Consider the following 15,365-nt stretch of genomic DNA (forward strand, 5'->3'; position numbering starts at 1 on the left):
TTTTGAACTGGGGAAAGCATTATTTAGACAGTCTGCAAGAAGTGTTGCCTGTGCCATTGTAGCCTGGCTCTCAAATTTACTTGTAGTTTGTAATGAAAATCTGGAGTTCAGAGGTTGCTTGAGTGCCATCTTATAGTGCTCATCATCACCTGTCTCTCCTGGGATCCATCTAATAAGTCTATTGTTGGGAAGCTGCCTGCTAAAAGGCCTGATGTGCAGATAAATTCGAAATGTCAAAGAAGTGAAAGCTCTTCGCTTAAAGATAGTCAAAGTGGAACCCACACTCCTAGTAAAACAACAATGATAATAATACTGTTACTGGTTTAGCAGAGGTTTACTTAAGCCCTGTAGTCAGAGCAAATCTCTAAACACTGTGTAAACCCTGGCTGATAGGCAGACTACAGAAGGATGGTTCATTTCAGTTGTCTTTGAACTGACTATGGCTGTTGACAGGCCCTGAGCAACAGTGCGCAAGACTTAAGGCCAAAATTGGCAGACACAACTGCATGCAGTATAAAGGTGGGCGAAGATGCTTACGTGCATTTGAGTCTGGTTCTGCCATGTTTACCCACCTCTTCTAGAAATGTTAGGTTATTTACTCCCTTGCACACATGCACACTGAGTTGGAAGGAGTTTGGCTTTGGATTATAGGAAGATACAAGCAAAAGTGCAGTTTGTCTGGGAGTATGCTATTCACCTCTTCATGAACTGTTGTGCTCCTAGAACTAGTGCTTCCACCTCAAACTGGGACCCTCTCCAGCCACTGGGTGAAAAAACAATACAGAAAACATGGCAGTCATCCTGCCAGGTCACTACAGAAGCTGAGGTGGGAACTTTTTTCTCTGTAATGGCCAGGAAGATTTTATCCCTCTCTTTAAACACATTATTTCCCACTCTGTGATGTACCACATTGTTTTTCTGAATCTTTTGCGTAAACCTCTGCCAAACCACAGTTTTTAATATTTGATGGGATCCCAGCACAAGGCTACAAGCTTAAGTGTTTGGATCAAGATAAAGCAGCATGGCTTGGGTTCAAGCTTTTAGATATTACCAGTGCATAAAACCCTACAATAAGAGGCACCAAGAAACTCTGAAGGTTATTCTTCTCCTAGTAAAAATGAACAGTTGCATTTCAATTGCTTTCGTTCTTGTTATTGTCTCTCTCTATTTTGCTGCCAACATATTTGGCCAGTTCAAAATAGCCACTTTCTTTCTGACTTTTATTTATTAGTCTTTTTACAGAATTTCACTTCTAGATGGAATTTGCCCCAGCCTGAAGGCTGTGGTCAGGGTAGTGGGAACCATAACTAGTAGTTATTTAAGAGAGTGCATTTCTAATAAAATTTTCATCAGAATGAGTTCAGAGGAAGGCAAAATCACTTGTATTTATTGCTTTGCACTCTTAATTACAGAGGTTTAATTGCCTGAGTTATGTCTTTACTGGAACTATTTAGCAATAAAAATACAAGTGATATCAGTTCTGAGTTGTTTTACAGCCTCCTGGGCATGGATGAGTTCAGAGCTGAATGCGTCCTTGTCTCATGAGGCTAGAGACCATTTATCAAACAACACTACAGCAATAAAATAACCTGACCACAGATGTTTTGGGAGGCCCTGTGCCAGGGAAATGAAGAAGTACTTTAAGTTTGTCAGAGAAACTTGAGGCTTAAATATTGGTGGTGATGTTACCCATCTTGTACCACGAGTCCTTTGAAACCATCCAGCATTGTCACATATGTCACAAGACTCCATTTGTCCTACATTAATACCTTGTAGCAGAAGTTTATTAAGGAACATTTCCAGCAGCTGGTGCCAGAAATCTTGCCATTGTTTCTTTCAAGTTGGTTCCACACCATGCTCCAGGGAATTTGAGAGTCACTACTCTCTTGTTCATAGTACATATATCATGTCTGAAATACTTTTTTTTTAAAGTCACTGATTATCAGAAACAAGTGTTTTCATCTGTGTGCAGGCAGTGAAAGGATAGAGAAGCCATTCCTTCTTAATGAGTATATGTGTGTAGTGAATGGATGAATAATAAGAGAAACAAATTCATTCTGTCTTACTTACTCCTTATTTTATGGTTGCATTTAGAAACCAGAGTCTCATTGTGCTCAGTGATGTACAAAAATACAGCAAAAATAGTCCCTTTGCCAGGAGAATTTACTGTTTATGTATGAGCCTGTAGGCAAGAATTAAAAAGGGGTAGAGACAGGAAGTTTGCAAAAATATGTGCATTTATATTCCAAGCAGCACAAAAAACAGTGGTTATAACAAGTTGTGGTCTAACCATTATAGAGGTTTTATTTCTATAATCCCACATATAAAACTAGTGTGTCTTTTTCTGGATCAGATATTGAAGCTCCTCGGATCCACTGTCCAGAAAATATTGAGACTGAGACTCTAGAACATCATAACTCTGCTAATATCAGCTGGCAGGTACCAACTGCTGAGGATAACTCTGGAGATGAGGCAAGTTAAAATCTATACATTTGACTGGAGGCAGTCTTTCCATAGCTAGCTATTTCAAATTAATTTTATGATCCACTAGAATTTCTTTCTTCTGATAAGCAGGAGTAGAAGCAAAATCTGCTGAAAAGTTTGTGTCTTGAGAATTCAGTGTTTTCAATCTTGGTTAGGGTTATGCAGTCACAGGACATTCTGCATGGTGTTTAAGTGCATAAAATCTCACATGGTTAATTTATGTGGTCCAAAGAAAGAATGTGCCCTTGTTTATAAGATCGAGACAGCTGTTTTAAAAATGAGCTCTTAGAATGTGAAGAACTTTAATAAACTCTTCTCAGAAGGAAGTAAACCAGTTCATTAATCTAAAAGGGTAACAGGAACACACTGTGATAAGTAAAAACTTGTATCAGCTTCCCAAGTGCGAAAGAAAAAAATCTCATTTTCCTACCCGATGCAAGGTTCAGATGTGGGCCTTTGGCTACTATGGGTATCTGAGGTCTGGAAGTGGAGTTACAAGGAAAACTTGCTCTAGAGCTGTTTCATAAAAAGTAACATTCCCTACAGGCTCAGACATGATCAAGTTACAGCAACTGAACGGTTTATCATGAGTCAGCAGAGGAACAGTGACTCCGTCTGTGCTTTTAATTTGCTGCAAATACAGGAGCACTTGGAAGCTGTGAGCTATCCCACTAAAAGAGGTTTGAGTTCACACGTTTTTTGCGGTAGCATAGCCATGGCTGGGTACCGTAGCTCTGCTGACACGGGGTCATTCATTGAACTGGAGAAACTAAGTGCCTTAGCTCTTTGTTGTAGCTGGTTTGTCAAAGCCGCAGCTGTCAGCTAAACCACTTTGTTCACATGAAACCAGTTCTTTTAAAGAGAAGTTTCTTAAGACAGTTCTAACCCATATGAAAGAGCCGTAGACAGCATGTAAGTGTCATTTACTCCCAATGTAGGGCTCCTTTGCCATGCCAGAATGTTTTGAAGCATCTGTGGGCTATTGACTCATAAACATATGTAGATTAAAACTGGATATGTAAGTACTTATAGCCCACAACTGTCTGCTCCACTCATCTCCCAGGTCTGATGCCCTTGCAGCTGGAGAGCTGAACTGCAGACAAAGCAAGTTCTGAGGTGGCATAGTATGTGTTCAGTGCAGCGAGGCAAACAAGAGTCAGTCTTGAGTTTTCTTAAACACAGTGCTGTAAATTGCAGAAGGTCAGGGTCCAAATCCTGATTGAGTAAATCCCTGTTGCTATGAAGAAGGCAGTCTTGAGAAGGGAGCAGAGCACTCCATTGCAAGTCCGCACACTCATTACTTGAGGAGGCTGTTTGCATTAAGAACGAGTAGGCTTGACATTGAAGCATACTATTTTGTGGCCATTTCTTGAAACATGAGTGTCACGGTTACTAACCAGCTTTTTTTTTTTAAATAACAAGTGTTTTTCTATAAAAGGTCTCAGTTCACGTTACCCCAGCTTTCATACCACCATTTCTTCTCCCAATTGGCGAAGTTGCCATTACTTACACTGCAGCTGATAAGTCGGGCAATGAGGCAAGCTGTACGTTCATTGTCAAGGTTATCGGTAAGTGCTGGTAAAAATCACTGAGGAAGAGTCTGTCATGGTTGAAACCTTCTAATTTTGTGCAGAAAGAGGCTGTAAGTCACTGTGGCCTTTATGTGTGCAGGTATAAGCCCAAAAGTAATACCATCTCAGTAAATGCTTTGCTGATCTTGGGTCATAGTTTGCATAGTGTGCAGTCATTGCTCCCAGATGTTCAGTTTAGGTTGTGTTTTGTTCTGTTGTCCATTCTGAATGTTAAGATTTCTCCTCACACTGGTAGATTAAATGCTTTATTGTGTTGTCACTTATTGCCTTCATCATATGTGTCTTTTTTTTTTTCTTCTTGAAAGACTCCAACAAAATTTCCAAAGTTCCCGCACATTGCGGATGCAAATCATTGTTCAAGGATTTCTGTCAGACAGTTGTGTTATTCAGCAGTCCTGTTAAACAAGGTTTGCTCTGTAGAAAGCAAACAGAATGCAGAAACCATGAGTTAGCGGAAGAATTAGTCTTGTCTATTCTCTCAGCATCTACCAGCTGCAGCTGCTTACAAGTGTGCGCCTAACTTTGTTGTATCTTTTGATGTGAACTTAAAACTGCTATTTACCCGACTTCTTCTGATTATAGATTTCATTTGAGTGTGGCGGCAGTTCAGTAAGCTAATGTCATGCCATCCCTTCAAATTCTGCAGATGCAGAACCTCCTGTAATTGATAGATGCAGATCTCCACCACCTGTGCAAGCAGTAGAGAATGAGTACCCAGCGACATGGGAAGAACCACAATTTTCAGACAATTCAGGTGAGACAGTCCACCCCAAAACATGCACACAAGAGCAGAAGACTGGGGAACTCCAACCTGTTCACCCCTGATCGCCTGGAGTTCAGGACTTTTTGAGGGTTTTTTTACTTACTTATTTTTAAGAACACATAATTTGGAAGACATGCTGCCATTTCCTTCTCCATTTGTCAAGGTTGGGTGTAAGCAATCCTCTTTTACTTACTGATGTTTTAGGTTCTCTTTTAACTCTTCTAGGTGCTCCATTGATTGTCACTAGGAGTCATGCACCTGGAGATCTCTTTCCCAAAGGAGAGACAACAGTTCAGTACACAGCTGTGGATCCCTCTGGCAATAACAGGACATGTGAGATCCACATAGTGATCAAAGGTTTGTTGTCTTAATCTGCTGGTCAACAATGTATGGCATTGTTTTAACTGAATATCATAAAGGATGCAATGCTACTCTACTTTTTCACTTAGTCTCCACTTTTTCTTTTAGTTATTCTCATTTTATATTGGAGTAACTTGAAGGCAGTTAGGATATTTTTTACTACCAACGAGTAAATTGTATGAGACTGAAGCAGCACAGCAGTTAATTTGGTCCTATAAATTCATATTAGGTGTAAAAGCACTGAAATTATGATTCATTAAGCAGTAAAACCTACAGTAATGGATCCATTTTTTTCTCAGTGACAGATGCTATGTGAAATGAATTAATAGGTGTTACTGAAGTCTTACTTCAAATCTGTAGTTAAAAAGGAAAACTTTATGGAAATATTTCTGTAATCACCTACAAATATTGTAGCAGATATTAGAACACTGTTTAAGTTTTAGAAGCTGTCTGTACCTATAGATATACCGGTGCATTTGTGTTTATTGCCTAGACACTTTTTCCCCATAGTTCACTTTCTTGTTTAAAGGCCAAACAATAATTTGCCAGATAAAGTATTAAGGATGAAAATTCTAATTCATCTTTGCTCTCTACTGCTTATGTCTCAGTTGGAGAAGTGTATAAAAAAAACTGTTAGTGAAGAGAGAATTTAAAATCAGGCACACTGGAATTTTAATTACAGCTTTTAGAAAAGGTAAGTTGCAAATGGATATGCTAATTTCTGATTTGCTGTAAAGCTTAGCAAGAACAAGCCAATGCTTTGAATTGGCATTATTTTAAGTTCTGCACCACCTCAGACTTCTTGTTGTTCAGTGTTTGTGACATGTTTTCAAACATTCACAACCTCCTTCACAATTGGCTGTAAAATAAATCGTAAGTGAGGTTTTACAGGCAGTCCCTCCTAAGATGATTCTGACAAGTCCATGTGTTGTTACAATAGTGCAGAATGGATAATGTTTAGTTTCAGAATTCAAGATGTAAGACAGTTTACTAGAATTCACGTGAAAGTGCACGTAAAAAATTAGATTAATGTTTGGTATTATTTTAGTAAGTACATGCTTGAGCATGCATCTTTGCAGAAGTACAGAAGGGTTTGGGTCTTGCATTTCTGAGGGGTTTTTTCATTTCTCATATGTATCACAAATTTTTTTACGTCTGGAAACGTTTCTGGATTTCAAATTCCAGTGGGAGATTTTGAGAATAATTCAGCAGTAGGCTGATCCTGCCTTTATGCAATTAACAAATAATACTTCCACAGACTTCAACAGAAGCAAGATCAGGTTGATACTAGGTACTTTCGGAAACCCTGTCGGTGCTGTTTTCCTGTATACTGACTTACTTCACAGCATTCATCAATATACAAATCTTTGTATTTTTCATAGGTTCTCCCTGTGAAATCTCCTTTGAGCCTGTGAATGGTGATTTTACATGCACATCAGATGAAGTGGGAGTTAACTGCACATTGCACTGTGCGGAGGGTTATAGCTTTTCAGAAGGATCAAGCGAAAACTACTATTGTGCATATGAGGATGGTGTCTGGAAGCCACCTTATTCTCCAGAGTGGCCTGGCTGCTCTTGTAAGTCTTATTGTTACTAAAATGAATCTGTAACTCATCAAACACTATGTTTAATGAGGAAATAAATGAAAATATTTTAGAAATTGTTACTTCTGTTTAATGATAACAAATCTTCTCTGTCCTCTGCCTCCAAATTATTACAAATATTGTGAAAGAATGCCTGGAAGTCCCTAAATGTGTTATTTCAGAAGCTGTCTAAAACCCAGAAATAGCAGTGAATTTGAATCCTGGTAATCACAAAATAGCAAAGATGGCAAAGTAGACAAGGTCTGTCGTTATTTTGAATTGGTATTTGAAACAGTTTGTTTACAAACACTAACAGTGTCTTTTCAATAGGAATTTCAACAGTATTTGCAACTTAGTAATCCAAATGCACAGTGCATGCTGTACGTACATATCTAATTATCACCAAATCAGAAGCATTTATGTATTTTCTTTGAGATAGACACATGCAAAACTTAAGCTGCGGAATTTACCAGCTTTGGTGACATTTTAATAATAAATGTATTAGAGCTACATATGAAGCCCATCTTGGTGCCGTGTTGCATCCACTTCCATCAAAGTGGATTTCTTGGTTTTAGCGAACGAGAGCAGTGTTTCAGCTATGATCAAATGAGAGTTATATTTCAGAGCTATCTATCAATTCAAAATTCATAACCTGGACACTTAGGAACTTGGATTTGCTTAAATGCTGGATGAGAATTTTTCATATTTAGCCTAGCAGCATTAGTAATATGACTTTTAATATTTATTGTGTGTCCCTCAGTAAAAAGTAAGTATGGAGTTAGCTGATAGCTCACAGGTTTCTTCCATTGAGAAAATGCTGAAATAGATAATTGATAGACCTTTTTTTAATGTCTGTTACCTTTCCCAATAAATTTAATGCCTGCCAAAGGGTCATATTCAACTTCATTGGCTGAGGTATGAGTGATCCATTTTCATGTATACAACACCGGGTGTTTAGGTTGCTGATTTAAAGACAATGCTTCTTAGCTTAATGTATTCCAGTTTTAGCCTAATGATCATGGTTTTAGCTCTGAAACCCTTACATTGACCAGTAAAAACTTATTTCTCCAACATTTTTTCAGTAAATCGTTTTGCAAACCATGGGTTCAAATCCTTTGAGATGCTCTACAAAGCAACACGATGTGATGACAACAATCTTCTAAATAGCTTTACTGATGCATTCCAGAGTGCGCTTGGTAAAATGGTAGGTTAGTAAATACTCCTTCCTTTTACATACTTTTTAAAAAAATGTACATTGTTGTTACTTTTCCCAGCTAACTAATTTCATACAAGGAAAATACAACAGAAACACAAAAATGAAATTTGTGCTTTTTCAGAAGATAAGTCTATTTTAAAAATAAACATGATTCGCATTTTAATGTAATTCAGTTCAGTCTTCAATGTGGAGTTATACAGGGCAGAATTAATAGAAGTGTCCCAGTAGCTTAGGGACCTGACAGTCATAGATTTTCAGTAGGCTTCCAAAGGAAACCTGTGCAGTTCTGAAAACCCCAGTCAATTGCCCCCTAACCTCAGTGTTGTTTTTGAAAGTTGGATGTGATTATAAAATAAATGTATTTTATATAGAATATGTATAACATTTATACATAGAATATAAATTAATAGACATGTATATGAATAGATAAATTCCACATTTGGTGCCTAAGTTCAGGCACTCAAATCCAGTAGTAGTGAATTAAATAATTTGCTCAGGTTTCTTGAGTTTCTCATTTCTCACCCTTACAGTTAAGAATTGCATGGCACTGAATTTGAAAGGGTAGCATGTTCCTTCTCTACCATGCCTCTTGCTTTCCACTTAAGTATCACAATCTCCTCTCTTAATCCATGAGTTTGTCTTCAGCTGCAAAGCAGAAGCAGAAGGACTTTGAGTTGTGGTCTCAGGATTAGATGTCCAGGTCTAGTGTGATAGCATTGCGCCAGAAGAGAACACTGGGCATTTACAGATTTTTTTGCAGGACAAGGCCTGTATGCTAAAAGCTTCTCTACTAACTAAAAAGCATTATTAGTCCACACAAATAATGGACAAACTCCTGCAGCTTTGGAATATATGTCAGTAGCCCTTGTCAAATGGCTGAAAACTTACATAATACTTCAGCAGTCTCTGACAGTTGGACCTAAATATCTGTTACTCTCCTGCCTTGCTTCAGGTTTGTTCTTTCCCAGTAGAGAAATCTTGGCTGGTTTTATTTCTGTTCCTTGCCCCTAAGAGCTAGCTACCATCAGGTTCCAGTGCTTTAGACTGTTACTATCGGCAAGCAAAAGATAATAAGGAAAAAAATGCTTAGTGACCTGCCCAAGCAATTACATCAAAATGCAACAATCTGGGAAAACAGTCAAAAAGGCTGTTTTGAATATGCCTATTCCTATTCCCAAGAATTTGAAATTCTAGCAGAGATCTGAAAAGGGGGGAGGAATCAGCAGAAGCCATCTTTCCAATGAAAATTGATACGGAAAAAGCCAAGCAATTCCGAAACATGACCTAGAGCCCAGCTTGCTTGAAACCTTTCTGGAAAAAGCAAGAAATCCAGATTTTATCAGAAATCATGCATTCATCTGTTCTTCTCTAATCTCCACTGCTTTTGTGCAGAGAAGAAATCAACAATATCAGAAAGGTTTCTGTGGAGTTTTCTGTTCTGTGGTTTCTGTCCTTCTCAGATGATTTTTCCCTGTCCTCTGAGATCTCTTGGTGGAATGCATGAGTCAGAAACCTTTCAAGTAAGGTTTGAAAGCTAGAAACAAAGTGACAGCATTGTTGTAAACCTGACAGAATTACAAGTTACATAGCTGGAAAAACCACAGATGTTTTCAAATGTGTGAGCTCTGCTGCCATCTTCAGCAGGGAGAAACAAGCCTGAACTTATTTCTGTATTTTGGGATTTCACGTGCAAGAATGGTTAACTGAATGGACATCTTCTGTTATAGAAAAGATCTTCTATAACAAAGAGCTTATATGCCTACATGTTGCCCTCTTATTTCCCAGCTGTATCAATAGAACATACTTCTTTCAGCAGACCTTGTCAGGGTTATAAGAGACACGAAAGGGGAAATCTAGTGTCACTGGCAGGACCAGTGCTTTTCATTGTAACTAAAAGTTTTTCTAAGTCAGGGGAGGGGGCTATGTGGTTTTATTTTTTAATGTTGTTCTTCTTTATGTTGGAAGGTCCCATCATTCTGTAATGATGTTGATGATATTGACTGCAGATTGGAAGATCAGACACAGAAACATTGCTTGGAATATAATTACGATTACGAAAATGGATTTGCCATTGGTAATTACTGATTGCATAGATTCTCGGTTATCGAGATTTAACACACCATAATTCCTTTTCTTCTGAAGTACGCAATGTGTTATGTGACATTGTTTAAAAATAACTATAGAGCTCTTGAGATAGTAAGCAATTACATAATAGGTTTTATAACAATATTATGGAACTGTTTGCTGTCTGGTTTTGATACTGCTTCCTATATAATGTAGAGGAATTTTAGTCATATGCCTCATCATGGGGAGGGGGAGAAAAGCACATACACAGAGAGTCCTACAAACCTGCTTGGTTAGCCTGGAAGACAGCAGCTTTTTAAAAACATACAGTTTCAAACCAAAGTACTGAAAACTATCTGGAGATTGCTAAGAAAATCAGGAGTGTCCTTGATGCTGGCTCAGATCAGCACAGAACCCTCACAGTGTAAGGCTATACAAGCTTAAGTTTGCCCTTTAGCTGTGAAATTACTTCCTGTATGCAAGGGCAGATTTTGCAGGATGACTGTAGCTGTATCAGACTGAAAGCTGTGACAGTCCTGGTGATTGTTCCCATTTTGCTTTATGCCAAGTAAGTTGTCATTTTCAGTCAATTTTTGAACAGGTTAGTGTCTGTGTTGTACTGTTGTCCTTGGCATTTCTGAGTCCCATGGGGCTGCTCAGAGCAGAAAGACTAAAAACAGGTAACGTGCATTACCTATCTTAGGAGGAGGCATTTTGCCAGATCGACATCAGAATTCATACTCAGTCATAGGACTGTGGCTCTTTTACAGGTTTATAGTGGAGTTACTTGGTAGAGTTTCCTGCTTATTCTCACCTTTTAGACATGCTTCACTGAGTCTGAGAGCACATTTGTTTGTAATCAGACACGGGGAGTCTGGGTGTTCAGTTTGCACTTGTCATCAGGGTAAGGATGAATATTGATGACAGATGAAGCTAACTTGTAAAGGCACTTGGAGGAAACAGTGTCAAGGACATGGGATGTAGGGTCCTATTCTCTTCTGGTTCATGTCAGCCTCTTATCAGAATAACCTTGTTGCTGTTTTTCTGGAGTTTCTCATGATTTTACACTGGGAAGGCAGGAGAGGAGAACTCTCCTCAGGTCATAAGAGACAGCAGTTTAGAAAATTAGTTGAGGAATACTCAGACAGTATTAGCTACAAAGCTGTGGGGGTTAATTATTCTAGTTTCCACTGTAAATTAAGCATCACAGAGGTGACTGCTAACAGGTAATCAACAGGATTTTTTTATTTCTTCATGTTTTTAAAAAAGGAGCTAGATCAGTGAAATAGACCATGCACCTCTAGATTTAGTCATTATGAAAAGGTAGATTATGTACAGAAACAATTGTTTGTTTCTGGTTGAAAGCATGTTATAGGTGAAGGACTTTATACAGGGTGTGAATTTGACTCACTATGTGTAACAGGAAATGCCTGTCTGCCGGGGGATAAACACATAAAGTAATGCTACCAGCCTTTTCTGAGAGGGCAGATAATGGTAGAACTATTCAGGAGTTGTGAGAAGAAGATGCAATTGAGACATGTGGCATAGGCTGTGCTGTCTGTAATTGAGCAGGAAAAGCAATATGGAATTGCTTAAGAAGATGTTGCTGGCAGGTGAGGGTCCATGCAAGACAGGGGAAGAGAAAGAATTGCAACCTGTAACCTTTATAACAGTATTTCTTTAAAGCTTTGGGTAACTGCACAAGATTCAGGATCTCTAGGATACCAGTTAGGAGTGAGACTGGTTTTTCCTTTTTCTTTAGTCAAAATGCTGGTACAATAGGCACTTGTGCAGAGGCAAAGCCAGCACCCATCATCTGGAACTTCAAACAGACCCTGTTCTATTGGGGATGTATTTTAGAAATAAGTAGAGGCTTTTATTTTCCACATGATGTTGCTTCGCTTTTTGTTCTTTCTTAATGCCTAATAGGACCTGCTGGCTGGGGGGCAGCAAACCAGCTGGATTATTCCTATGATGATTTTGTTGATGCAGCGCAAGAAGATGACTTATCCAAGCATCTCTCTGCCTCTGTGAAGGCAGCACCTGCTCGAGTCAAAAGGCATAAGCTGAATGTTCCAATGACCGACCACAAAATCAAGTTAATTTTTAACATCACAGGTAAGAGAAGTCAAAATATCGTCCTTCTCCTATTCCTTCTTTTTAAAAAACAGGTTTCTAAACTTAGCCTTCAGTTCACAAAGCCTGCTGGAGATGCAGATGATAGTTTTCTGGAGACGTTCACAGCTCCATTTCATCACAGACTTTCTGCCTGGGGGAAAGATCACAGCCTCAATGTTCATGGAGAGCATTGTGCACATGACCTGCTTTCCACTTTCCACTGGCAAGCTTGAGTGTTGCACTCTTGATACACTCCAGAGTACACGGAAAGTGCTGACTGTAAAACCTGCGTGCTGTTTGTGTTTTCTGTTTATATCCCAGCTAGCGTGCCACTGCCTAATGAAAGGAATGATACATTGGAACTGGAAAACCAGCGACGGCTCCTTAAAACTCTGGAGACAATCACGAACAGGCTCAATAGGACTCTCAATAAGGAACCCATGTACTCTTTTCAGTTTGCATCAGAACTCATTGTAGCTGACAGCAACTCACTGGAGACCGAGAAGGCCTTTCTTTTCTGCAGGCCTGGTTCTGTACTGAGAGGGAGAATGTGTGGTAAGCCGGATGACTTGCTCCTTACATGTATTTAGAATCCTTTTGAAAAACAAGGTTTTAGAGGATGTTTGCAGAGGGTTATGGTTTGACACGGTCCAGTGCTTGTGGTCTCCCGGAACAATAAACTGCAAAAATACTTTGCGCAGTTTGACTTCCAGAGGATGTTTATATTTCTAACCAAGGCCTGTGGAAAAAGGACGCTTTTGTACCCAAGAGTCCTCTCCCATGGGGAAATCAGGCATATCCACACTTGGTGATACACAGGAAAACAGTGCTTGGTATGCAGTCTTTTAACCCTGTTAGTCTTGTGGGTGATGTGTAGCTAAGATAGGGAATTGGATTCCATTTCCTTTATGTAGTGAGATCTTTGCAGTGTTCCAGAGAGATACCCCATTTGCTGAGGAACAGAGTCACATTTCACATAAATAGGGTTTGACTAAATGGGAACTCCAGAGGCAAGACGAGTATGTATGATTGTGCATTCTGAGGGGAACCTTATGTTTCCAACATTACAGTCAACTGCCCTTTGGGTACCTATTACTCCCTGGAGCATCGTAGCTGTGAAAGCTGCTGGACTGGATCCTACCAAGATGAGGAAGGGCAGCTGGAATGCAAAAGTTGTCCATCTGGTAGCTATACTGAGTATCTACACTCTAGGAGCATCTCTGAATGCAAAGGTGAGAACTTTCTCTTCTTCAGCCAGCCACTTATGAATTCCTGGTGGCATCCTTTTGGTCCCCATTGTGGGAGTATTCGAATGAGGTTAGCCTGTGAAATGAGGAATGGTCCTAACTGCCCCTTGATGCATATGTAAAGAGAAAAATCCAGGTTTTCACCACTGCTGTGGCATACAGGATGCCTGGGCAGATGTTTTATGAAGAGCTGGCCTTTAAATTTTTGTTTCATTTCTGTCTTCACTCTGTGAGATTATGAGCCCATTTTTCAGGGACTAATACACTTAAAATAATGGCATTCTTGTCCTTGCCAGCCCCTCTCCATCCTGCCATGATCAAAGACTAAATATCTGCATCCTACAATACGGTGCTCTGGCACTGAGCACCTCAGCACCACTACCTCTTTGTGACTTGTTCTGAAAAAAAAAAATTGCTAGTTTTATTTCCTGTTTATTGTCTTATCATTAATTTTGTTGATTAAAAACGAGTAACTGAATTGCGATAAATCATCTGTGAAGCTGATTGGAAGACAATTAACTGGTTAATAATTTACAAATGCAGTATCAGTAACTTACCACAATTCCTTTTTGGTTTTTGCTCTTTGTACCCGTGAAGTCCCTTAGGGTAAACTCTAGAAATAAAAGTCCCTGTGACATGTATTGTGATTTCAGTATTATTTTCAGAGGTTAGGAGCCATGTTTCCTGTTGGACATTGCTTAATCTTTATGAATTCTTCTGCCTTATAGCTCAGTGCAAGCAGGGAACGTATTCACCTAATGGTCTTGAGACCTGTGAAACATGTCCGCTTGGCACATATCAGCCAGCATTTGGATCCAGGCATTGCATCTCTTGCCCAGAAAATACATCAACAGTAAAAAGAGGCGCAGTGGATGTCTCAGCTTGTGGAGGTTTGTAAAAAAAGAGACTATGAATTTTTTTAAATTAAACAACATTTAGAAATTTTTAGAACTTAAACATCAGCTAGTGTAATCCAGTTCATCTGCCTGAGGTTGAATTTCGCTTCTGGTTAAGTGTGGACCAAGCAGCATTTCGCAGAAAAATGATCAGTCATTTCGTGATACCCTGATTATTTCAAATGCCCTACTTCTGATTTTCAAGATGGATTCTTATCTAAAGATTAGTAAAATGAGATATCTGATGGGTACCTACAGGAAAATAAAACTTTTTTCCTTACAAAAAAAGAGAAACGGAATGACAGGATGTTTGTCAGTATTATCTCCAGAAGAGCTTCCGCATCTTCTGTACAAAAATACTGAATTTTAACACAGTTTGTTCCATAACTTTTTCAAGAAATTGTCCTCAACTGTCTTGGGAAGCTTTGCCAGAAAGATTCCTAGGGGAAATAGTCTGCAGGGATTAATGGTATAAAAAAGGCTTGTCTTTTGTCCTTACTCCTTCTTGGAGGAAAAACAAAACAAAACAGGTGTAAGACATAAAAAGGAAAGGAAGTTGCATTTGAAAGCTGTCCCCAAAGCAGTGAAAGGAACAGATAGAAATACTTACCAGATATTTCTGTAGTTCTTTGAGAACCACATGTCACCTAACAGCACAATCTAAATAAGCGTCTCCTAGAGTTGCGAATTCCTGGCAGGTTTCACCCTATTCCTGTAAGTCTGAGGAGGGACTATGAGGGGAGCAGAGAAAATGACCAGAAAGAGGTGGGGGGAGGTACGGTGGGAGTGCAAGTGATCACTCAAAAAAATGTCATTTTGTTCTTGCAGTACCATGTCTTGCAGGCGAGTTCTCTCGTACAGGTTTGACACCTTGCTACCCTTGTCCCAGAGACTACTATCAGCCAGACCCGGGAAAGTCCTACTGTTTGTCTTGTCCCTTTTATGGAACAACAACTGTCACTGGTGCCAGATCCATCACAGATTGTTCAAGTAAGCCAAATGATCTCTGCTGGAGAAAGTGAATAAAGGGAACATCTAAAGG

At 39.2% G+C, this 15,365-nt stretch overlaps 1 protein-coding gene across 1 annotated transcript in view; it reads left to right on the plus strand.

The window, feature by feature from the left end:
* SVEP1 (sushi, von Willebrand factor type A, EGF and pentraxin domain containing 1) overlaps window positions 1-15,365 on the plus strand; it is a 128,178-nt gene that overhangs the window by 55,306 nt on the left and 57,507 nt on the right. The window contains exons 8-19 of the mRNA XM_059834260.1: window positions 2,354-2,472; window positions 3,923-4,052; window positions 4,723-4,830; window positions 5,065-5,196; window positions 6,582-6,776; window positions 7,865-7,986; window positions 9,964-10,072; window positions 11,992-12,180; window positions 12,502-12,735; window positions 13,251-13,412; window positions 14,156-14,317; window positions 15,152-15,313. Coding sequence (XP_059690243.1) covers window positions 2,354-2,472; window positions 3,923-4,052; window positions 4,723-4,830; window positions 5,065-5,196; window positions 6,582-6,776; window positions 7,865-7,986; window positions 9,964-10,072; window positions 11,992-12,180; window positions 12,502-12,735; window positions 13,251-13,412; window positions 14,156-14,317; window positions 15,152-15,313 — 1,824 coding nt within the window. The remainder of the gene's footprint in view (window positions 1-2,353; window positions 2,473-3,922; window positions 4,053-4,722; window positions 4,831-5,064; window positions 5,197-6,581; window positions 6,777-7,864; window positions 7,987-9,963; window positions 10,073-11,991; window positions 12,181-12,501; window positions 12,736-13,250; window positions 13,413-14,155; window positions 14,318-15,151; window positions 15,314-15,365) is intronic.

Source organism: Gavia stellata, chromosome Z (genome assembly GCF_030936135.1).
Source record: "Gavia stellata isolate bGavSte3 chromosome Z, bGavSte3.hap2, whole genome shotgun sequence".
Taxonomy (NCBI): domain Eukaryota; kingdom Metazoa; phylum Chordata; class Aves; order Gaviiformes; family Gaviidae; genus Gavia; species Gavia stellata.